The following is a 24,512-nucleotide window of genomic DNA, read 5'->3' on the forward strand; positions in this document are numbered from 1 at the left end:
GCATGCTTACCTGTTAATACCTGTCTCTTCTTGTTTGCTTAATTTTTAAGTTTATGTATTTTGAGAGAGCCTGTGCATGAGCAGGGGAGGGGCAGAGAGAGAGGGGGAGAGAGAGAATCCCAAGTAGGCTCTGCGCAAAGCAGATTCCAGCGTGGGGCTTGATCCCACAAACCTCGAGATCATGACCTGAGCCAAAATCAGGAGTCAGATACTCAACTGACTGAGCCAACCAGGTGCCCCAGTTTTTTGTGTTTTTAACTATAATTCAGTCCCAACTTCCAATGAAGTCAGAGCCTTCAAACACAGTTTATCACTTTTCACTTTATTGAGGGTCCCCTCTGGAGTTTTCTGACTTGCTCCATTCTGGACTGGTTTTCTTTTATGTGTGAAACATGGCTGTGATCCTGGGAACTCCCTTCATCACTATTCCACAGTTCATTGCCTTCACCTCTCTTCTATGTTGGGTCTCCTTACTGTATTTTTCTTTTCTTTGTTTACTCCCTCATTTTGATGGAAAACATCCTCCAGTAGCTTCCGAGAATGGTACGTGGAGAATAAAGGTTTTAAAGTTTCACGTGTTTTACGGTGTTTTTATACTTTTTGACAATTACTGTATAACATTCTAGGTTACAAATCACTTTCCTCCTAGTGTGATGCCATTCTAATTCTGCGCTGTTGTTTCTTATTGACAACTTGTATTATTCTTTATCCGTCATGTTCTGAAAGTTAACAGTGATGTGCCTGAAGAGGTATGAGTCCCTTTTCACCCATTGTACCAGGTACTCATTGGACTTTTTCGAAGTGGAAACTTGAAGCCCAAATTCTGGGTGGTTTTTTGTTTGTTTGTTTGTTTGTTTTTTAACTTTTATAGATCTCCCATTATTTGCTTGCCATTTAGATGTTGACCCTTAAGGGAAAATCCCTGTTTTCTCCTCCTATTTTCCATCTCTTTCTCATTTTGCTTTACTTTCTAAAAACTTTTTATGGAAAATTGTTAACATTACAAAAAAGTAAACAGAATAGTGTAATGATATGTATGCCATACCTGTCATTCAGTAATTATCAATCCACAGTTAATATTGTTTCATCTATACCCCTATCCCCAGCCCTACTCCATATTATTTTGAGAAAATATCGACATAGCATTTCATCTGTAAATATTTCAGTATGTAACTTTAAAAAGAAGAGTCTCTTTTTAAAAAATATAACCACAGTAACTTGTTCACATTAAAAAATTAACAAGAATTCCTTAACGTCAAATACCCAGTGTTCAGGTTTCTAATTATCTCAGCACCTTAACCTTTTTGTTTTTCTCATTACTGTTTGTTTGAATCAGTAAAGTGCACATATTATGATGGCTTGATATCTCATAACTCTCTTTAATGTGTACTTATTTTGAGAGAGGGGGAGAGCAAACAGGGTAGGGGCAGAGAGTGAGGGAGACACAGAATCCGAAGCAGGCTCCAGGCTCTGAGCTGTCAGCACAGAGCCTGACACGGGGCTCCAACTTACAAGCCATGAGATCATGACTTGAGCCGAAGTTGGATGCTTAACCACCCAGTCCATCCCAAGCTACCCAGGCCCTCCTCTCATAAGTCTCTTTAGCTACAGTGTTCAGTAAGGTAGCCACTAGCCACATGTGGCTTTTTAAATTGAAATAAAATAAAATAAAATTTTCATTTCCTCAGATGGATTAGCCACATTTCAACCATTACGTACCTAAGTGTTTTCCTTATATTTATCTGGTTAGGGGTTAATTGATTGTCTTGGGTCTGTAAGTTGATTGTTTCTCCCAAATTTGCCATCATTTCTTCAAAGTTTTCCTGCCCCATTGTGTGTCTCCTCCCTCTGGCACTCCAGCTATACAAATGTTAGACCACTTAATATCGTCCCTCAAATCATTGAGGCTGTTCTTTTTATCATTTTTCTCTGTTCTTCAGATTGAATAATTCCTATTGATCTGTTTTCAAGTCTACTGACTCTTTCTTCTGTAGGCTACAATCTTCTATTACTTCATGCAGTATAATTTTCTTCTCAGATAACATACTTTTTAATTCTAGGATTTCCATTTGGTTCTTGGCTAAAATTCCCCATTCGTCCACTCAGAAGTACAACTGGAGAAGCCTGTTTCACACCATACCCTCCTTCATCCCATCTCTACCCTTTGGCCATCCCTTGGGCCTAAGGGTATGCTTACTGACCCTCAGCAAAAGTGATAGAAGTCTCTCATACAGGCCCTGGAAACAGTGTTGGGTCTGTCTGCCAGGAAATTCTGTGTGTTCTATCTGCGCATATCTCTTTGGTCCTGAGAATTTTTCTATCCATTGGTTGCAGGGAGGCCACAGGAGGATCAGAGTATGGCTTTCTAAACCAGGAGATCCAGGCTGGACCACCAGTTTATTCATCACTGAGGGCAGCTGGAATCCTCTATGTCAGTACTTCCACATCTTTTTTCTTGGGCTGGCTTAATTCTTCCAGAAATTATCTTTGACTCTCTTGTCTAGAATATAAAGGCTTTCTGCCAGCATTCTGGAAGCTAAATTAGGAAAGATGGCTGAAGAGTCTCAGCATTCATTATACATAAATGCGCTGAATTCATCACCCCTATTAAAGAATTAATCTTTAGTTTTTCGCAAGGGTTGAGGGCCTAAGGTAGCTTAGAATGGTGGTGGGGATGTCAGACTCCCAACAGCACCTTAAGCCTGTTTCTTTTAACACCGTCTATCCACAGTCCCCTCCATACATTTCTAGAGGTGTTGCCAGTCCTGAGCCTTTGAGAATTCTGTGGTGGTGTTGCTAATGCATGTATTTTACACTACCGAGATTTTATTGCTCCCCAGTCTTTATAATTTATACCTTTAATTTTTTTTCTTTAATTATGACAGAATTTCTTCCAGGAGAAAGAAAATTTGTAATTTTCAGTCTGTTGTCTTTACCTGAAAGTCTGATAACACCTTTATAAAAATTCTTCTTTCTATAGTAGTTACAATTAGGAGCCTTGGAGGTAAACCTATATATGGTTTTTGTTATCAACCTATTGCTTTTAAACCCTACATGAGCATTGTTTGATAGCAGAATGAATACTAATTAGGGAAAATGTCTCTGGTTTTTTTTCTTTGAATGTCTCTTCTAAAACAACTTCTATCCATTTTACCCTTGGAGTGATTAGGGGAGAATGTGCTGAAGATCCTAGCTCCAGAGAACACAATCTTACAGTCCTATTTATTCATATCTTTAAGATCTTTGTCAGCCAAAAGGGTTGTTTTTTTGTTTTTTTTTTTGGTTTTTTTTTTTTTTGCGCCAGTGTATGGCCCTGAGAAAATTCTGTCCCTTGCTACTCCTACATTGCAGTTCCAGCCTGTGAGACAATCAGTTGCAGATGGTGCCTGTCCCTGATATTTCATGGCTTACATATGTCAGTTCACACTCAGAAAACCCATAGCTGTAGCTATTGTACCAAAAAAACTGGTAAATGCTTCCAAATGGAAGACCTTTTCAGCAGCTTCCATCAAATGAAGCTAACCAGCTTGGCATTTGCTGATTTTTCTTGACTATCGTGCAAGCCAAACAAGTTCAGTGTTAAAAAACTTCTTTGGTCTTCCAGGATCCACAATTGAGGACTCTGCACGCTGATTGCTTTTATGGGACTACATGCTGCTTGAATAGCTGTTGAGTCCTTGAAGTGGTGGATTTTATGGGAACTATAAGAGGTTCCCAGGCCGGACAGATAGATCCAATGCTGAAAATAACCTCTGTAGACAGGACGGAACCTGAAATGTTCCATTAACAATATGTAGGTCATGGAGTCTTGGTTATGAAAGATGAAAACATTTTACTACCAAAGAGAAGAGAAAATTACTTTCTGTGATTGCTGCTTCAATTTTTTTTTCTAATCTTTATTTATTTTTGAGAGAGACAGAGTGCAAGCAGGGGAGGAACAGAGAGAGAGGAAGACACAGAATCCGAAGCAGGCTCCAGGCTCTGAGCTGTCAGCACAGAGCCCAACACGGGTGTCAAACTCACAAACCGTGAGATCATGACCTGAGCCAAAGTCGGATGCTTAACTGACTGAGTCACCCAGGTGCCTCTTTGCTGCTTCAAATTTGATTCATTTTTCATGTCTCATCTGAGAAATTAGACTATCTTACATACTAGATATTGCTTTTTTACTAGGTTATCCTTACTGAGAATACTCCTTATCCTTTTCATCAAGATAATCATGTACCTTGGTCCATGTACCTTGACTCTACTAGGCAATATCTTTTGTCTTTCTATAATAATCAGCACTCAACAACTGGCTTATGGGACTCCCTTTTAGGATATACTTATTAATAGCAACTGCCCTGCTTGAATAACCACCCATAAGCAGTAGCCAGGAATTCTGTACCCAGATAAGCAGAGGTGGTCCAATGCATCATAAATCTGGCATAAGTGGCAGGACACGGTTGTTCCTGAAATTCAGAATTCAGTTCTGAAAACACCCAAGCTTGTGACCTAGTTCCTCATAAAGAAGGGTCTCTCAGATCAGATTACTCAAGTAGCTGAAGCCCATGCTGCAGATCTTCAGCAAAAAATGAATTTCATAAGGTAGTTCTAAAGTGGTAATAAAAATGATTTGTGGGTTTTCATCTATTAAAATCCCAGCCATCTTTATATCATGATGGTAAGTTAGGAGTTGATGATGAAAAATGGAATCAATTTTGTGGCTTTGGTTTGATAAATAATTAGAAAGTAGATTTAACAATGTGATCTTTATGCAGTAGGGGACTTTGAATTCTGAGTAAAAAGTAGGCACCTCTTTCTAGTCCCTATGTTCTCATTATGGCTGATAATTTATGCAAAGCCATACAGTACGTTGTGGGTTGGAATTAAAGAGAGTTTACTCTGATTTTTCTGAGCTGGATTGAAGCCCACTCAAGAGCCATATCCTGCCCTCATTCATATTTACTCTCTTATATTTTGCCGTAACATCATGTTCATTGAGATAAAAGAATTTGCTTTATTTACAATTTTTATGTAGGAGTTAAGCATTGGCTTCATGGTATTGAGGTCCATGTACCTTGAAAATAAAACTTCAAACTCTATTTCTGATGGAGTTTACCCTATATTAGCAGTAATGGTATCTCAACATCTACATGAATACTAGTAGTGATTTACTACCCTAGAATGGCCCATTCCATCTTAAGTTAGAAAGTTATTTATATTGACTAAAACATGTCTTCCTTTAAATTCTTTCTGTAGATCCTAGTTCTGCAGCTTGTGGTTTTATAGAACAAGTTTCTGTCTGAATCAAGGTTCATAGGGCCTGAAAATCTGTCAGTCTGAACTCATTTCCCTTTCAGTCCACTTGAGGAAAGCCTAAATTTATGGAAGGACATTTATTTGTGTGCACTGCAAGTAGATGCCAGTTTTATTCTTCTAATTTTAAGTAGAAAAAATTGGTTAGAAATAGAGACACTGGTGAATGTACTTAGAATCAGTTACAGTTTGGAGACCAAGGGAAATAGTATTTAACCATCTTTGGAAAGTGTGTGAATAAATGGTGGTCCTTGGTTTGGTAACATTCCTTTCCAGAAGCCATTAAAGGAGTTGGAAGGCTGAAAGCACAAAACTTCTCAATTCCATAGCTCATGCCTTCACAATAATTTCTGTCCTTCTATGTGTGACCTGTTTCCCCAGTAAAACTGCTCAGAGCCAGCATCTGTGCATGGCGGCCTGTCCATGTGTCCAGTCATCTTGAAAACTATATGCCCTCCTTTTGTCCATGTTAAGATTAGATAATATACCGGGCAGAACATATGCACACCTGTGAACCCCTTTGATTTCTGACTTGCTGCTAACTAATCTGAGACTGTATGTTTATTATCTAGAACCTAGTTTCATTCTAGATCACTTTTACCCCAAGATTTAAAACTGAGTAATGTTCGGGGCTCCTGCGTGGCTCAATGAGTTGAACATCCGACTTCAGCTCAGGTCATGATCTCACAATCCGTGGTTTAGAGCCCCACATGGGGCTCTGTGCTGACAGCTCAGAGCCTGGAGCCTGCTTTGAATTCTGTGTCTCCCTTTCTCTCTCTGCTCCTCCCCCACTCATTCTCTCTCTCTCTCTCTCTCTCTCTCTCAATAAAGTAGATAAACATTAAAAAAAAAATTTTTTTTAATGAGTAATGTTCATTCATTGAGGTCTGTGCATTTCCATTGGGTCTTCTGTCTTATGACATATCAGACTGGGGTGTGGAATATCTAATCACTTTAACTGGTGGTTTACTAGTCCTGTTTTCACCATTTTGTGATTCAGTACAATATGTATTAAATGTATTTTTTAAATTTAACAGTAAGCCCTACATAGCAAACAGTTCATGCTGTTACAGCAAATAGTATTCCGAGATGCGACAGCTACAACCAAGGTCACATCAGCTAGACCTAGCAAACAAAGGAGGGAGAGAGATGGGTGCCTAGAACCTATATAGATCTGGCAGAATCTGTTTAAGGTAAGACTTTAGGATTTGGGGAGCTGTCAGGCAGGCTGAAAGGCCTGTGAGAATGTTGCTAGCTGTTTCTGGCAACTGAAACTGTATAGAGTCATTCTGTTGTAGACTGCTGGAGGAAGAGAGAATTTGGGGTTTGTAATAGAGGTTTCTGGATAGTAACCAGATTGGTCAGTATGGTATGGCAGGTGAGTTCTGTGTTGGCAGGAAGAGATCACGTACACATTTGCTGTAAGTTTCTGATTTATTTTGCCTGACATCTAAAACTTCTTTAAAATAAGGAAGCTAGGGAGCACCTGGGTGGTTCAGTCGGTTGAATGTCCTGAATTCAACTCAGGTCATGATCTCATGGTTCGCCAAGTTCAAGCCCCGCATCAGTCTCTGCTGTCAGCATGGAGCCCTCTTTGGATCTTCTGTCCCCCTGTCTCTCTGTGCCTCCCTCCCCCCACCTCAAAAATAAATAAGCTTTAAAAAAAAAACGAGGAAGCTACCAGAGCTTCAGTGTATCTTAGCATTATTTTCCCTTATCCAGGTTCCTTGTGCACAGCTGCCCTCTCCAGTGACCTTCTCCATATAGGTGTGGTCCTATCAGAGTTTCAATAGCGGCTTAATTTTTGCTATACCATTGCCCTGTTCTGCTCAGGTATACATCGCCTGTCTGAAAGAACTTGTGTTGATATTTTTTTCTAAGCAGAAAAGCCAAAAGCCCAGCAGTTGTCTCTAGGGCCCTGTGTGATCTAGCCCTGCCTTTCCTCATTGACTGCATCTGGGACACCTTTCAGTTTTAATCAGAGGACTACGAGTACAAATTCATTTTCTTCCAAGTAGGCAAAGCAAACATTAGAAGCTATTGCTTCTTTACTCTGTTCATCAATATTTGAAAGGGCAAAATCACAGCACATTAATGGACCCCAATTCCAAGGTTGGAGATAACTAGGAAAATAGAACGTATTTCTATTCAAATATTTGGAGAACGTTTTCTGTTGCTAACCTATGTCTGTGTGCCACTTTAAAATAAATTGCCACTACGTGACTATTTATTAAACTGTTATCCTAATTGCCTAAGACTATTTTGGATAATATTTTCAGAGTAACTTTGGAGGCTCAAGGGTGCTCTGTAAGTGTCTTAGAGCCTCAGAGAAAACCAAAATCATTTGGATGCCTGGTAAGAATTAGAGCTGAGCAATTCCCTTTTTACTGTAAGACCAGAAAGAAGCCTGTCTTTTTCATAATTGTGATAGACACAAAGCTAGAAGGAGACAAATTTTAAGAGCGGAAAATGATTATCTTTTGCCAGTGGATATTCATTGTATCTCATTGCTCAATTCTTTGCAAGGTAACAATTTATTCAAATACTCAAAACAGTCTAGGGGTGGTTAGGGGTGGCTCAGTTGAGCATGGGACTCCTGAGTTTAGCTCAGGTCATGAACTCACGATCTATCCATACCACTTTACAATCAATCTATCTATCTTTTCTTTCTTTCTTTCTTTCTTTCTTTTCTTTTCTTTTCTTTTCTCTTCTCTTCTCTTCTCTTTTTTTTTTTTAATTTATTTTGAGGGGCAGAGAGAGGGAGGGAGAGAGAGAGAATCCCAAGCAGGCTGCACACCCAGTGTGAGCCTGACCCAGGCCTCAATCTCATGACCACGAGATTATGACCTGAGCCGAAATCAAGAGTCAGACACTCCACTGACAGAGCCACCCAGGCGCCCCACATGCCACTTTACAATCTTAACCTTCTCTTTGGTGTTCTAGAGATATTAAGTTGGCCTGCATTCTAATTCGTGGTATAAACTCTTTGGGAGTTTTTTGAGATGGAAATTAAGCAGATCTCATGACAGGATGGGGACCATAGGAGGAGTCAGGGTCCTTTTGGTTTCTTTTTACCTCCTCTCAAAACGGCCTACTAAGAGAGCTTGGCTCTAGGATCTCCTTGCCTTTCTAAAACCCAGTGATTATAATGCTCTTATAGAAGAGGGTTTACAGTTTAAGAGATCATCTGGGGGTCTGTTCAGAGCTTTCCTTTCCCTTCTAAGAGCTCTTTGGTCATGGAACCTTCAAATGCTGAAGTGCCATGTTGTTGCCCAGGAGTAAATTACAGACATGGAGCCACTGCTTATATCAGGAGGAGGGGAACCTGTCGAATTTTCTCTGTACAGAGTCCCACTGTCCACGCACTCTTAACAATGAGAAAATCCTAACTGTTTGAGAGTGAACAAGTCTGGCTTTTATCTACGATAGGCAGCAGGTTGGTACCATTCGAGGGCTTCTCGGCTGCTATGTAATCCCATCTGATTTGTTGGTGGAGTGAGAAAGAATATATAGAGATTCCAACAAGATTGGAATCTCAGTCTTGGAAGTAAACTAAAGATGCTGGTCAAGTTCAAATATGATTAGCATCAGAAGGAAAGTAAATTGACACTTTCGGTGGCAGGTTTCGTGATTACTTCTGCTCTGTTTTTAGCTGTAATTTCTTTTAAACTTTAAACTTCAATTTCTCAGGATTCTCAACTTATTGGTCCACAGGATTTGAAATGGAAGACCATATTTTATACTACAGATGGTAGATATTTGGGGGGCATTGACCAGAGATGCAGAAGTACAGGTGGGAAGTCCAGCAGCTAGCAGATTGAGTCTCAGATGACATACATCACACAGTTGGAGTATGTGCCATTAAAAACCTGTCACTCAGAGCCATTCCCTCAGGATCTGTTGACTAGGTGGTGTGGCACTTAAAACACATCTGAATCATCATTCCTCAGAGAACTGGAGATGGTTGGCGTCACTGCCTGGTCCTAGCTTGGACCAGCCTGCAAATACTCTTTCCAAAATCTAAATGGAGAGGAGGAATGAAAGAAAAAAAAATATTCTTCAGAGACTTGGAAAGGTCACAAGTGACGTCATGAAAGAGTAGATGATCTACTCTTCAGAGGTGAGCTGTGTGCCACTTGCCTGGGTTTTTCTTGTGGCCCTGCCTCCTGCAGTTATCTCTGGTGAGAGGCTGCATTTACCAGAGTTCAGACTGAGTTCATCTCGTACCTTTTTATAGTACTTTTGAGTACACTGGAACGAGGTTAGAATATTAATTTAGCCTGCTTGTCTCCAGCTGTGCACCATAAAGAGGCTTCAGCTACCGCAGCAGGCTTCCTATACTATGGAAGGAAACTAATTGCTACTTACAGGCCGAAGCTGACAGGCTGCACTTTCACTGAAAGTAACTTTTGAAAATCATTATTAAACATTTATAGCCCGCTTTTGTGTTTTCCAACTGCCTCATAATCATTTCTTTTTGCTCCTCCTGTTGATGTCCCTGAAAGGCAAGTTGATATTGTTATGGTCACACGCTGCACGTGACAGGGCAGAGGCACAGAAGATTAGGTAATCTGCTCTTTGGTGCCATCTGTGATCTGCTTTAGGCATCCTCAGAGCAGCTTGAGGTATGCACTCTGTTCCTTTGTCCGTTGAATCCATTTCCTCACTGCTTGCTTTTTACATAGCGTGTGAGTATTCATGGCTTTTATACTTTTTTGACTGACACTTACAGTAAGAAATACAGTTTCTGTACACACACACACACACACACACACACACACACTGCATACGTAAAACCAAAACAGTTTTGGGAAACTGTTCATAAGATGCACTATAATATTTTCCATCCTGTTTTATTTTTTAATTTATTTTAGATAAATTTTTATTTTGAGAGAGAAAGCCAGCGTGTGAGCGGAGGAGGGGCAGAGAGGGAGAGAGAGAGAGACTCAATCTCAGGCAGGCTCCATGCTCAGTGCAGAGACTGACACGGGGCTCGATCTCACAACTGTGAATCATGACCTGAGCTTAAATCAAGAGTCTAACATTTAACTGACTGAGCCATCCAGGCACCCCTGTTTTATTATTTTATACAAGTTTCAACCCACTATCTTAATCTTAAGAAGCATCATTTGGTCATGATCCACAATTTTTAAACACACTGCTAGGAGGTACTTGAAGTGAAGAATACACATGGGACATTTTCTGGAGCATCAGTTTTACTCAAAAGTAAAGGGAGAAAACACATTTTCATATTAAAACATACAGATGCATTATGGAATAGTGTGGAACTTCAGAGAAATTTTGTTCTTATGATGGGCTACTTCATCATCTACCCCCAATCCTGACCCTTCCTTCTACTTCCACCCTGGTATATATGTCCATACTTTCCTCTTCTGTTAAGGGAAATACAATATAAAAAACTTGAGAAGTACTGTCCTTTTGGAAACTTTAGACCAAGTTTATATCTTGTCTAAACCTAAATGGTTTTCAGGTACTTTGAGTAGTACATTTTACAGTTGGTATTCTTATTGAGTACTCACTCTGTACCAGTCACTGTTCTAGAAACAGAACAGTTTCGTAAATAAGACAAAACCCCTCCTCTCATAGCATTTCCATTCTGCTGCAGGGCGGGGTATGTGTGGCACGGGGACAGGCAGTGAGTAAACCAACAAATAAGTAAAATAGTATGTCAGATGAAGGCATTGGAGAAAAATAAAGCAGAGATTGGGATAGGCAGTCCTGGGGTGGTGTAATTACACCTTGGTGGTGTAATTTTATAAATACATTGATCGTGGAAGACCTACGTGGAAAGATAATATTTGATTAAAGCAAAGACCTAAAGGAGGCGGGAATAAGCCATGCAGATTTTTGGAGGAAGAGAATTCCAGACAGAAGATACAGCAAATGCACAAAGCCATAAGATAGGAGAGTGCCTGTTCTGTGCCAGAGAAAACAGCAGGCCCCTGTGGCTGACATGGAGCTAGCAAGGAGAGAGTCACAGCACATAATATCAGAGAGGTAATAGGCATCAGATTATAGGCATTCGTAACTTTGGTTTTTATTCTTAGTGAGATGGGAAGTCATTGGAGGTTTGAGCAGAGAGGTATTTATGAGCTGACCCACATTTTAAGAACTCTGTGGCTGCTGTGTTGAGAATAGACTGGGGTGTTACAGGGGGTGGAGGAGGCAGGTGCAGAAACAGGGAGACTATTAGAAGGCTTTGTGGTATTTCTATTTACTGTTTAGGGATGGGGAGGGGAGATCAAGAAATTGGTTTTAGACATGTTCAGTTTGAGATAATTAGTTATCCAAGTAAAGATACTAAGGCAGTTGGGATATATATGTTGTAACTGATTTCCCATACGCAAGCTAGGTATTGATATTAAAGCTCTCGGAAAGTAGTTCTTCAGCTTGTCAGGATTATGCCTTCCTATCCTGTATATGTTGGGATGGTGAATTTCAAAATAAGAAAGCTCTCTAAAGCAATCAGTATTATCCTCTTTAAGGTTCTGTTTAAGAGTAGCTGCCATCCGGATTGGAACTGAGCTGGCTTCATACTGTTTTTGCCTTGATTCTTTTTGGCCTCAATGCCTAAAGAGTGATTGGCATGTCATCCTTGGAGAATCTAGTATTTGGGTTGTGATTTACTCCCTATGTTATTATTCTTAGCATATAGATGTTCTTCTAGCTCAGTGATTTCAAACAAAAACAAAAAGAGCTTTTATCTATCATCCACCTGTCCCTGCCTCACTGAGTACCAGTATACCTAACAATAGATGTTAATGGGATTATGTTAGGCATACAGATGATAATAGAGGTAGAAAAGGTTGGGAAATGAATGTTTCATTCCATTTGCTCAACATCTTCCCCTTAATTTCATCCAACAAATGTTTATTGAGCTGTGGGCATGTCAATGATAGAGTCCCTGCCCTCAAGGAGCTCATTATATTATGAGGGAGGCAGATGTAAACTGTTATGTTATGGTGGAAGTGTATGCACTGGGTGTGTGGAGAGGGATTAGAGTTTTCCTGAGAAATCTTAAACTTGAACTGAATCTTCAGATTAAATAGGTATTCAGACACCTGGGTGGCTCAGTTGGTTAAGCATCGGACTTTGCTCAGGTCATGATCTCACGGTTCTTGAGTTTGAGCCCTTAATCAGGTTAGTACAGGCCCCACTTCTCTTTCTCCCTCTCTGCCCCTCCCTCATTTGCGCCCTCTCTCAAAACAACAACAACAACAAAAGATATTTTTCAGACAGCTGAAGCTTCAGGGGAATATATTAAGCAGGAAGAACAATATGTAAAAAGGCACAGAGCTATGAGTTTCAGTGTTTGGAGAACAAGAAGTAATTTTGATATGGTTGAAGTTAAGGAAATAGGCTGGAGAGGAGGTAGGCAGGGGTCAGATCCAAGAGAACCATATACTCTTGAATGGATGCAGTAGCCGAGAGTAAAACTGGGAGCTACCAAATACAGAGTCTGAAAAGCTAATGTAAGAGGGGAAGTGCCTCCTCCAGAGTGACCTGTGCTGTGGATCCCATAAAGAGAGATTTTACTAAGGGCACAGTAGCAAGAAGAATCATTAAGCTAACAGTTTGCTAACATGCCTTTTTTTTTTTTTTTAATCTCTTCTGATCTCTTTTTAGCATAGCGGTAGTACTACATTTGAGCATGTGTAAGTTTTTGCTTGAGTCTAGTATGGTTATCCTTTATATGAAAATTCTGAATAAAAAGGCAAAAAAGAGGATGAAAGAAGAGGGATTTTTTTCTTTCACAGACACTTGTTAGCTTACTTACTGTAAGCCAGGCACCATTCTAAGTACTTCATCAGTACTCACTCACTATTCTCTTAACAATCCATGCATTCAGCACCATTATCTTCATCTGTGGACAGGACACTGAGCTGAGTACTCCTTGCCTAAAGTCACAACAGCTAGTAAATGTGACAGAGTCAGAATTTGAAATCAGGTGGTCAGGTCTGGTTCCCAAGTCCACGTTCTGAACCACCACTGTGTCTGCTGCCTCTGATCTGGGTGTCCCAGCTTCTCAGAATTATTCTAGAGCAGAAGTCCCAGGATAGTATTCAGGGTGTCCTGAAATCCCTGAAATTGTATGTCAAAATGTTGCATGTATGTTTTTCAGGAAGAGGGTCCGTGACTTTTACCTGTTGTCAAGGGGGTCCCCGAGGTAGAATGGTTTAGCACTACTGACCTAGAGGAGCTTTTCATGTCTTTTCCATTGTTAAAAGGCTCCAATTAGAAGGATTCCCTCAGAAGAATAAGATACTTGCAAGCTTATTCAGACTCCTTAGGTGACACTGTTTGAAATTAATTGCTTCTCTGCTTGGTCTTCCTAAGAACTTTTTCCAAACTAGACCACGCCAGGCTTCAGATTTAGATTGTTATTTACATAGGATGAAGCCTTGGTTTCTGTTTTGAAAAATCTCTCCAGATGATTCTAATATGTCTGGTTAAGAACCACTAATGTTATCCCCTGGAGGACAAAGATTATATTTTCTGTATTCTTCCTTCTATTTCAAATGCTTGGGATATAGTAAACACTAATAAATGTTTGAATGAGTGGCACATTGTGAAATATGACTGCTTTATATTCAAAGATGATAGTAATGATAATCACTCACATTTCTCATAAGACTTTTCTATAACCCACACTAGCCCACCTCAGTTTTCCCTTCTAAATAAATACCATTTACAGAGCTTGGCACTACCTCAGGATCTTCTTGATGCCCTTATTTGAAGTAAGAGTTCTCTCATTGCTGAGTACCAGATGATTTAGAAAATACCTCTTTGCCAGCAGCCCACAACTGGTATAAATCTTTTCAAGTGGTACTCTAGTACATGTAAATGTCTGTGGTCCTCTTTCCTGAGGTTACTCTGCTTACATTTACTAGACTCTAGCTTTTTTAGAATCCTGCTGTCTCAGCATTTGGGGCATCAGATTATGTGATATAGGTCAGAAACTCCTAGGGGATTGGTAATTGAAAAGCACAAGTTACAAAGAAAGTAATTTGATGGGTTCTTCTGGGAGAGAGAGAAGAGAAAGACAGTGTCAAGTAGACATAACCAAATTATGGAGAGGAAGTAAAGGTATTATTTAAGCTGGGGGAGTTGAGTTGATGATAAATGTAAAAGAACTGGAAAAACTTGAAAAGAGGATATTTATATCTCGTGGCCAAAGGTTTGATAAAGAGCTAGATACGCTGTTGAAGTTTGGACATTTGCCCCAAAGGAGTGAAGGAGGGGTGCTAGATAAGCCCCCCCCCTTTTTTTTTAAGTTTATTTGTTGAGAGCAAAAGGAAAGAGAAGTAGGCATGGTTACTGATTATAGGACTTACCCAGAGGACTGTTTTCCTGCCGTGCCAAGAGCATAGATGGGAAAGTTACTAGTGACTGAAACCAGTGGGAGGTGGTGGTTTAGAGCAGTTCGTCTCCTCCTCTCCCATCTTACAGTGTGTGGTTTTTGTCATCTGCTGCAGTGGAACCTGCCTGTTTCTGAATATATACACCAATCAGTGTCACCCCTGAATAAAAGTACTTATTGTAGCTTTTTAGAAATATAAACAGCATGCTCTGAATTGAACAACAGGCTGTGGTAGAATTCACAGCCTCCCTAAGTCAGGAGCTTGTATTGTGACAAGAAAACTCATTTCTTTGCTTGCTGTAAGTCTTTTCCTTCTTCTAGTCCTCAGATTTAGCAGTGTTTGACCGGCAAGCTTTTTCCAACCATAGGGCTTAAGAAAGAAGATTTTATAAAAGAAAAACTTTAAAACTTGTATCTAGAAAGGTGATGGGGGGTGGGTAGTGCTGTCTGGCACCAGTTACTTTGGAAAGAGGAAAAAGTAAAGGTTTGGAGTCAAATTTGCTTTTGAGCCTGCTACGTCTGTGCACTAGCAGTGTGACCCTGGATGTTACTTAATCTTTCGGAACCTCAGTTCCTCATCTGTCAGATGAGCGGGGAGTGACACCTACTTTGGGATAATAACAATGAGGATTAGAAATAATATCATTAATAGTACTTAGTAAGTGGGAGCAGAAGCTACTACTGTTAATAATCATGGAAACAAACAATAACTGAATAGTTTATTCTGGGTGCAGAACTTGACGCCTTCAATTTATCCCTCCAGGGCTCCTTCTGGAAAGAGGTAGAGTTGCGGGTTGTCCAGGGCTCTGACAGTGGAATGAGTAAGGGATGTGCTTTGCAGTGTATGGGCTGGTATGTCTTGATTTCGGAAGTCCTGCACTGTCTGTAAGAGGAAGGAAATAGAGTGATATATTTCTAGACACATACTGTTCTTTCCCTCCTACCTGGCTTCCTATGATGTCCTGATTTTCCCTCGATACTTTCTTGGCAGGTGGCTGTGAAAAACAATATTGATGTCTTCTACTTCAGCTGCCTCATCCCACTCAATGTGCTTTTTGTAGAAGATGGCAAAATGGGTAAGTACGTCCTCCTGTCCTTCTGCCAAATATACCTTTGCCCTTCCTCTGAATGTCAGACAGAGTATAGCCCAGAAGTTTTTTTAAGATTGAAAAAAAAAAAAAAGGTGGGGGGGGAGGGTAAGCCTGTTTTAAAGGCCTAATGCTTACTAATTATATTTATTCTCCTGAGTCACAGTTGATCTTGCCTTGCTGTTGTTCTATCATAGTGCCGGTTTTCTGAATAATCCGGTCACTCCAGCATAGAGTAAGTGGTTTGGTGACAAGGAGATGTGGATTTGAATCTCACCTTCGCTGTTTGTTAGCTGTGTGGTTGTGGCAAGGTGCTTAACTTTCCAGAGTTTCAGTTTCCAAGTTTGCAAAACGGAAGTAGTTATTGTAAAGACTTGATGAGATAATATATGCAGATTTAGCACTTAGCCCTATACTAAGTTCTTACTGTCTCAAAATAAGAATTCAGTAATTTGCAGTAAACCATTAGTACTCCTCATGTGGTTGTTGACATTTCTGTCTTCCCTTACTTAAGAAACCACCACCTAATAACACTCACTTATACTGGTACATATTAATTGTATTGGTACTTAATTGATTTGATTCTTAAAATGGCTCTTTGGGTAGGCAGGACAGATGTAATTACATATGATGAGATTAAGGGTCAGAAAGATCACAAGACTTACCCAAAGTCATGAAACAGGAGAACAGTGGAGCCAGCACTGAATCCTGGATGTAGACTTTTTCCAGTGATGTGAGATTGATCGGTGTGGAGTATTTGCACAGCTGAGGACTGGCTCTGGGTCTTGGCCGCTCCTGGCTGTGTTGTAAGAGCCAGCACTCCTGAAGAGAAGTGGTTAAGGCGTCAGAAATCGGAATATTGGCAGACTACACATCCTCCCCTTCCCTCTGCTTCCCCACACAGAACGCCAGGTCTTCCTCGCAACATGGAAGGATATTCCCAACGAAAATGAACTTCAGTTTCAGATTAAGGAATGTCATTTAAATGCTGGTGAGTAATGACTCTGAATTTCTTGTGCAGCTTAGTAAATCAAATTAGGTGCTTGAAAAATTTGTTTTTAATTACCTCTGCTTTCCACATCTACTTGTTTCTGGTGGCTATATGCTAGGTATTTGACTGTGTAAACTTCTCTTTAAAAACTTGAGATGTTTTTATGCAGGGTACTACGTCATTCACAAGCTAACAGATTTCACAAACTAGAATGGGCCCATCCACCCAGTTCTTTAGCAGTTGAACATGTGTTAGTCATGTCTCTTGCACATCCCCCTGTAAGCCTCAAGTAATTGAAGTGGCATTTGAGGATATACACTCTCCCAAGGATTAAAAGGACTGTTTCTCCTTTTGTATCAACCTTCAGTATTGGAAGAAAGGTGACTTTCTAAGATCCTTGTGCAGAATCTTGTGATTGTAATTAAACAAAAATACATCATAATTGATTAAATTAGCTTTTTTCCTTGAGTTGTATCAACTTTCATATGATGATACTAACCTCTGTAATCACCATTAAAAAGCCCCAGGCCCTTCTGTAGTTAATTTTATTACTGCAATAGAACATCAAAGCAGGAACCCAAAGAGGAGAAACCATACAGCTGTATTATTCCCTAGGTCTTGATAGGGCTTGTCTCACGGAAGTTTCCTGAGGAGTTGGAAGGGGCCCTGAGCTTTGCAGTGTCCTGCCTTGGTCCCAGGCTCTCTTTTTTTTTTTTTTTTTAATGTTTATTTATTTTGAGAGAGAGAGAGAGAGAACAAATGAGCAGGGGAGGTACAGAGAGAGGGAGAGAGAGAGAATCCCAAGCAGGCTCTGCGCTACCAGCACAGAGCCTGATGCAGGGCTCAAACTCATGAACTGTGAGATCGTGACCTGAGCCGAAACCAAGAGTCGGATGCTTAATCGACGGAGCCACCCCGACGCCCTGGCAGTCGCTCTGTTTTTTTGAGGTTAGCACAAAGCTTTCTAAGTTTGAATGAAAATGAGCCTTGGTGCTTGGTACCTTCTCCTCCTCCTTTTATCTATTTCCTCCTCATTTGTCAGTGGTTTGCACATGGGGTTTTCAGTGGCTGTCCCACCATAGCTGCAGCACAGCAGTGGGAGAAAGGGGCAGTATGGGAGTACAGAGAAGGGTGAGAAACTCACTGTCTTCTCTCATTCCTACCTTTTCTTTTTAACTTTTGTCTTTTGGGGCTCTATGATATATGTATTCATCCTCTGTGTTCAGACAGATCTTCTCTTATGGGGCTGCTCCTGAACCTTTGACGAAGTGTCTAAGGAGATAGTCTTCTATAATTTCCATTGTAATAACTATGTAGTTGATTCTCTTCAGGAACACCACAACATCTGCCTTCTTCCTAATGGAGTCTTGATCTAGGTTTCTCACCCTGACTGGTTATGTATGTATTAAACAAAACTGAAGTTTTTGCTACATTTTCATAAAAAGTCATAATCCAGAGGCACCTGGGTGGCTCAGTTGGTCAAGCATCCGACTTCAGTTCAGGTCACGATCTCTCCATTCCCAAATTCGAGCCCCACATCAGGCTCTGTGCAGACAGCTCAGAGTCCGGAGCCTGCTTCGGATTCTGTGTCTCCCTCCTCCTCTGCTCCTCTCCTGTTCATGCTCTGTCTCTCAAAAATAAATAAATGTTAAAAAAAATTGTTTTAAAAATCATAATCCAGTTGAGGTGCTTTTGGTGCCATATTCTAGGTAGATGACGGTGTTACCTGTCCTCTCTGAGGCTCACGGTCAGCTACCACAAGCCTCATTTCATGAGTGTAGGAGCTTGGGTAGCCTTCCATGGCAGAAGCTGTGCTGCAGGAAGCTGTCAGGTGCAGAATCCACAGTGGCTCATGGTGAGAACCAAAGCAGTTCATGTTAGAGAAGCACTCCTACCCAGCTTAGAAGACACCCTTCGTTCAAGTCACTCTTGCGGTAGTTGGTCCTATGGCAGCATTTCATGTATTATTGTCCTGAGAACATTTGTGTCTCAAAGAAAAAAGGGGGTTCTGTGGTTACAGCTGCAAAAGGCAGTGCATGATGGGCCTCTACTAGAAGTTGCCATTGCATGTGAGCACACATAAAAGCTGAGGAGCCCACCATTGTGGAAACCTGTTTAACTCAAGGTTAACTGAATTTATTGACCATGGAATTTAAAATCACAACACGCATGGGGCGCCTGGGTGGTGCAGTCGGTTAAGCGTCCGACTTCAGCCAGGTCACGATCTCGCGGTCCGTGGGTTCGAGCCCCGCGTCGGGCTCTGGGCTGATGGCTCAGAGCCTGGAGCCTGTTTCCGATTCTGTGTCTCCCTCTCTCTCTGCCCCTCCCCCGTTCATGCTCTGTCTCTCTCTGTCCCAAAAATAAATAAACGTTGAAAAAAAAAAATTTAAAATCACAACACGCTTATTAACATCCTGTGGAACACCAGTGTTCCTTTTTTTTTTTTTTTTTTGAGATTTAATTTTAATCTCTACACCCAGTATAGAGGCTCGAACTCACAACCCCGAGATCAAGAGTCACCTGCTCCACAGACCGAGCCAGCCAGACGCCCCAACACCAGTGTTCCTTGAGCATGATCTGGGAAACACTGGCCTATAGGGAACAAAGAAAGGCCAGAGTAATTGGAAAGGTTTGGTTTCAGACATCCAGTACGAAAGGGAAATGGTTTTTCAAAAAAAAAAAGAAAAAGAAGTTTGGATGACTGATGGTTTTAGTCTGGCCTGCCAAAATAAAAGATCCCCCTACATCCAGATTGGAGTTCTGAACCCTTACTGCACCTTAGTGTACATTTATGATCTTGCCAAGGAAGAGATGTCTGGCCTTTCTCCCAGTGGGGCTGCGTCCTCTGCTGTAGCCTGGCACAGTTTCTCAGAGCAAATTCAGTTTTGATCAATTCTGCCATGGCTTCATGCCAGTTCCTCACTGCCTTGGGTGCTCCAAATACCAGCGAATTGGTTTTTCAGTGACATACTGCCTTATGGCAGCACAGCATATGGAGTGGAAGGAAAAACAGCCACTTTTGTTTTCTTCAGGAGGCCAAGGCCATCATTTTCCCACACTAAATCACTGCTAATCTGCAAGACCACTTCCTGCAACTAATCCTTTCTAGCTTTTCCTCTGCATCCACCCCAAAGTCTGGAGTGGCCTGGCCTTTACATTTCCCTCCAGTCCTGAGGGCTCTATTAACAGTATGTTTCCAGGTTTAGTGCCTTCTGATTCAACACCCCGGGTCTAGCTGGGAGCTAAAAATACCATCCTTTCCAGCTGATCTGCCCTAATCACAATAGCACCAACACTTTAAATAGCTTTTCTGTGCCAGAGTAGACATTTGACAGATGGAACTAACACTCTGAGGGCTACAGGAAGTCACAGGCTTAAAGGACTTAGCAACCTGGCCTTCAGTCTTCACTTTTGCTCTTCCATTTCTTTCCATAGAAAATAAACAGGAAACCCTCTTCCCTTCCTAAGCCTTAAAAATTATAATCAGATCTTAATAGAAAGGTGTATATGATAAGGGGCTTGTGGGACCACTAGTTGTGTAAATACTAGAAAATGTTAAATCACGAAGGCACTAATATATGGGTTTCCCTGCTTCCTAGCACTTGTCATCTCTCCTGGTGTCAAGAGTTTGCATGAATCTGTTCTGCAGCTTACCATTAGCTACATGTCAGGGTTAGTGTATGTCTGGGATCACTATCTTAATTTTACAAGAACTAGTTGCAATGCTTCGAGAAAGGAGCCTTTCTGGCAAGCAGTCTACAAACCTGTTTTTTTTAATTGTTTATTATATTTTTAAAAGCTCAGCGGCATATTGTATCTGTATTCACTAGTTAGGCACTACAGTAGGGGACAGATCTTTCTTCTGGTGGGATACTTAGGTAGGGGTGAGTTCTGTTTCTCTGTTTTGTTGTCGCTCTCCCTGTCCTTTGGAACATGTCAGAAATGGAAATGCTTCGCTGGCCATCACTTAAGTAGAGTTTGGTTGCTCAAATGGTAAAATGTGTTTTTTTCAGCAGTCGTAGTAGTTTGGGACTCAGTTGGCCCCAAATGTAAATTTCCCCTTCCCACTCTCAAATATAAGTACCATCTCCACTCTTCCTGGTGCTGGAAGAGATGTGACCTTAGCTAAAGTAGGAAAATGAAGACCATATCCACACCTCCTCAGATTTTAGGCCCCAGACTCAGCCAACTTTGGAGAAGAAGACAAATGAACAAGAAGAAACCACATCTGAAAGCAAGTATAAACCTATTTGATATCTTTTTTAGTCTGTCCTTTAGGGCAGATCTCCTTGTGTTTACAACTCCTCCTAACATTCTCAGACTCTCAGAGTGGTGGTAAGATTGCATCTTATTTCCCAGAAGTTCAGGTGTGTTAACACACACACACACACACACACACACACACACACACACACACACACAAATGATACCTTGTCAAGAAATGTATCCCAGTCTGGCTGGGAAGCCTCCTCACATCTGGCTCCCATTGCTATTCTTTTTTTTTTTTTTTTTTAACATGTATTTGTTTTTGAGAGACAGAGAGAGACAGAGCATGAGCCAGGGAGGGGCAGAGAGAGAGGAGACACAGAATCCAAAGCAGGCTGCAGGCTCTGAGAAAGCTGTCAGCACAGAGCCTGATGCAGGGCTTGAACCCACAAACTGAGATCATGACCTGGGCCGAAGTCGGATGCTCAACCGACTGAGCCACCCAGGCGCCCCTCCCGTTGCTATTCTTAATAAGTACATTTAGTACAGTCCGATTATTCTTTCCTCTATCTGTCTTCAAGCTCAAACCTAATATGTAAGATTTATAAAACTTGACTCACGCATACCTATGTTCTAAACCCCTCCCTGCAGTTGGTCTTCTGGTAGAAATTATAAAATATACAGCCATTCAGTAGGAGCAGAGCCAGGTTTCTGGCCAGAATGTTTCCTAAATGTATTAACGTTACCTTCATTCAACTTGTTTATTCTGCCTGGCTGTTTGCCACATTTTTTAATTCTGGAAGGCTGAGTGTGTTTGTGTATTTGTGTGCTTCCATTTCTTACCCTGTCATCTCTTACGTAAGTGGTGAAATCATGAGAAGTCTGTAGGAACCTGGGCCTTGCTATATATACAGTCTAGAACACATTTTTTGCCCATGCAGCAAAGTGCCTCTTCAGTAAAAGCTCCTGTGTGTGTTTTCTGTTTCCTTGGAAATGGGCAAGAGCCTTGAAAGTTAGGAATAGCTTTTACAACTTAAAACAAGCCCCCCTGTCTTAAAACAGGACATTTCTGTCAAAATACATTAGCCAAACTCCAGCTGGTGATGTTGCCTAGCAACTCAGTGTAAGTTGCAAGAGCCCTTCATTATGGGAACCAAGGTGGCAGAACTGCCTGACCCTCAAGAAGGTGATTAAAAAGCACGTTGAGGCCCCCTCCTCCAACAGTATTGCACATAATTACCATGAGATACACTTTTTAGCTCCCCAGAGGTAGCCGGTTCTTAAGTTATAACTGCTCTGCTTGGTGTTAGTGAAAACTTGGAGGTAAAAGGGGAAGAGTTAAGTAACAACTAAATATGGTGCAAATGTTTAATGAATGGGCTTTAATGCCTCCTTCGCTGAGCTCTCATTGGTTTGAATGTGGGAGAAAGATATGAGAGTAAGAACTACTTCCAAGATTAGCCCACATCTAAGTAGGTGGTTTTTAATGCCTATGGCAGTGTGTGTGTGTGTGTGTGTGTGTGTGTGTGTGTGTGTGTATGTGTATAAATCGGCCTCTCTAGCACCAGTCAGAGGCTCATTCGCCGGTATTGATGGCAAGTACCCATTGTGCCCCAGGTACCATGGGACAATGATGAGAAACTCCAGGATCCCTGTGCTCAGAGAGCTTCTTCTCTAGGGAGAGCAGAGAGGCCAGCCATCATTGCATTTTTTTCCTAGAGAGCACAACAGAATAGGACAGATGTTTATGTGGAGAATTCCTGAAGTCAGCATGAGTAATTTGAATTCTCATCAGAAACAAACGTAATAAACTCTCAACAAAGAAGCAGCATTTATTCGTCTCTGTTCTTAGGAGTTTCTTTCTCTGATGCTTCACCATCTCTCCTTTTGGCAGTCAGAGAACAAGGAGACTGAAATGACCTTTAATTCTGGACCTTCATGTCTCTGGGATGTGGCAGTCACAGGAAAGACCACAAACACCAACCAGGTCTTACCCTGGGCCGGGGGCCACAGACGCCTCTGCTGTGCTGAGCAGCCACAGTCCCGGGTATAGGGCCAGGCGGCCGTCCTCTTAGCATGACTTCAGTCTTTCTCACAGTCTTTGGTTGAGACTTTTTCTTTATTAATTTGGAGGCATGGTATTATGATATAATTGGAGGCTTGAGAAATCATTTGCCGGCTTAAAAAAAAAAATTCTGAAACATCCAGGTTAATACATTTGACTTGCAGGATTTCTACAACTCTGGGCCCTTTTCTGATCCTGGCAGTTGAGGCCAGAGTGGCTCACAGTGAAGTAGTAGCGATTTGGGAAGTAAGTGTGGATTTGATCATCAGTCTGTGTATCCCTGTAGATCTGGGAGCAGTGTTCCAAAAGTGGATACCAACATGGCAGGCACTATAGCAGTACCTTTACACCTGCTGTCTTTGTCCTCTTCAGAGCGTTTTTATCCGTCTAGCCCCTAGTTTCAGATTACCAACTCTCTGACCCCACCATAATCTCCACAGGTAATCTTTACACTAATGTTTAGGTGCACCTTACTCTGTTTTTCTCTCCTGGAATCTGTTAGGCACTTCAAGAGCCTCTTCCTCACGCACTGCTGTTGTGGGTGAAGGGCTTTCTGAAATGTGTGCCTGCGTGAGTATGACCGTGCTTCTCAGGAGACTATACGTGTGGCTCATGAGGATGTCAGAAAAGTTAGCATGCATCTGTTATTTTAACTGAAGGTTAACATTTTGAATTTTTAATCTGTGTTTCTAGACACTGTTTCCAGCAAATTGCAAAACAACAACGTTTATACTATCGCCAAGAGGAATGTGGAAGGGCAGGACATGCTGTACCAATCCCTGAAGCTCACTAATGGCATTTGGATTTTGGCTGAGCTACGTATCCAGCCAGGAAACCCAAATTATACGGTAAGGCCTTTCTCAAAATAGGTGAGATGGGTTCAAGGAGGGAGGTAAGAGCCCTTTCATTTCTTCTTAGCACCACGGAAAGACCTGGAGGAGGCGCTGCAGACCCCAGACATCCAAAACAAGCAGTCAGTCAAGAAGCCCCCATTCACCTCATTGGAGGACCTTGTCTCTTCAGTGTCTGTCTGCCCCATCCAGTAGGCACGGTGGCTCTGGCAGCAGGGAGTGTGTGGACTTGCTCTGGAACGTGCAGGGTTCCTCACGATACTTCTCTAGCATTTCTGTGCATGTGGTGCTGTCACAAGCTGCTAAGAGGGCTGTTTACATAGCTCATTTCAAGAAGGCCTTCTTTCCTGCCCTTGGAGTTCATGACTTAAGACTGTCAGAGTCATAGACACATGAGCCTTATAAGCCTTTGTTTTCACAGCACCGTGTGTCCTGAAATGCCCGCTGAGAAAGGTGAGGCGAAACTGGGGCACACCTTTGGAAGACTGCAAGGGGACTTTAGTTTGGAAAACTCCTTTGGTTCCATAACTGGACTAAAATTAAAATTCTGGCAGTATTTTTAGAGCAGGAGTGATTGCCTTGAACAACAAAGACTGACCCCTCAGGTACTGGACATTGTTTGCTGTTATGA

The 24,512-nt window shown here is 41.5% G+C and overlaps 1 protein-coding gene across 4 annotated transcripts in view; it reads left to right on the top strand.

Moving 5' to 3' along the window:
* The window catches only part of AP2B1 (adaptor related protein complex 2 subunit beta 1), a 126,395-nt gene that overhangs the window by 95,200 nt on the left and 6,683 nt on the right, over positions 1–24,512 (top strand). For all 4 annotated transcript variants that reach the window (XM_015078452.3, XM_015078454.3, XM_015078453.3 and 1 more), the window contains 3 exons: positions 15,672–15,756; positions 16,673–16,759; positions 23,724–23,878. In XM_015078452.3, the coding sequence (XP_014933938.1) occupies positions 15,672–15,756; positions 16,673–16,759; positions 23,724–23,878 (327 nt within the window). The remainder of the gene's footprint in view (positions 1–15,671; positions 15,757–16,672; positions 16,760–23,723; positions 23,879–24,512) is intronic.

Source organism: Acinonyx jubatus, chromosome E1, assembly GCF_027475565.1.
Source record: "Acinonyx jubatus isolate Ajub_Pintada_27869175 chromosome E1, VMU_Ajub_asm_v1.0, whole genome shotgun sequence".
Classification (NCBI taxonomy): domain Eukaryota; kingdom Metazoa; phylum Chordata; class Mammalia; order Carnivora; family Felidae; genus Acinonyx; species Acinonyx jubatus.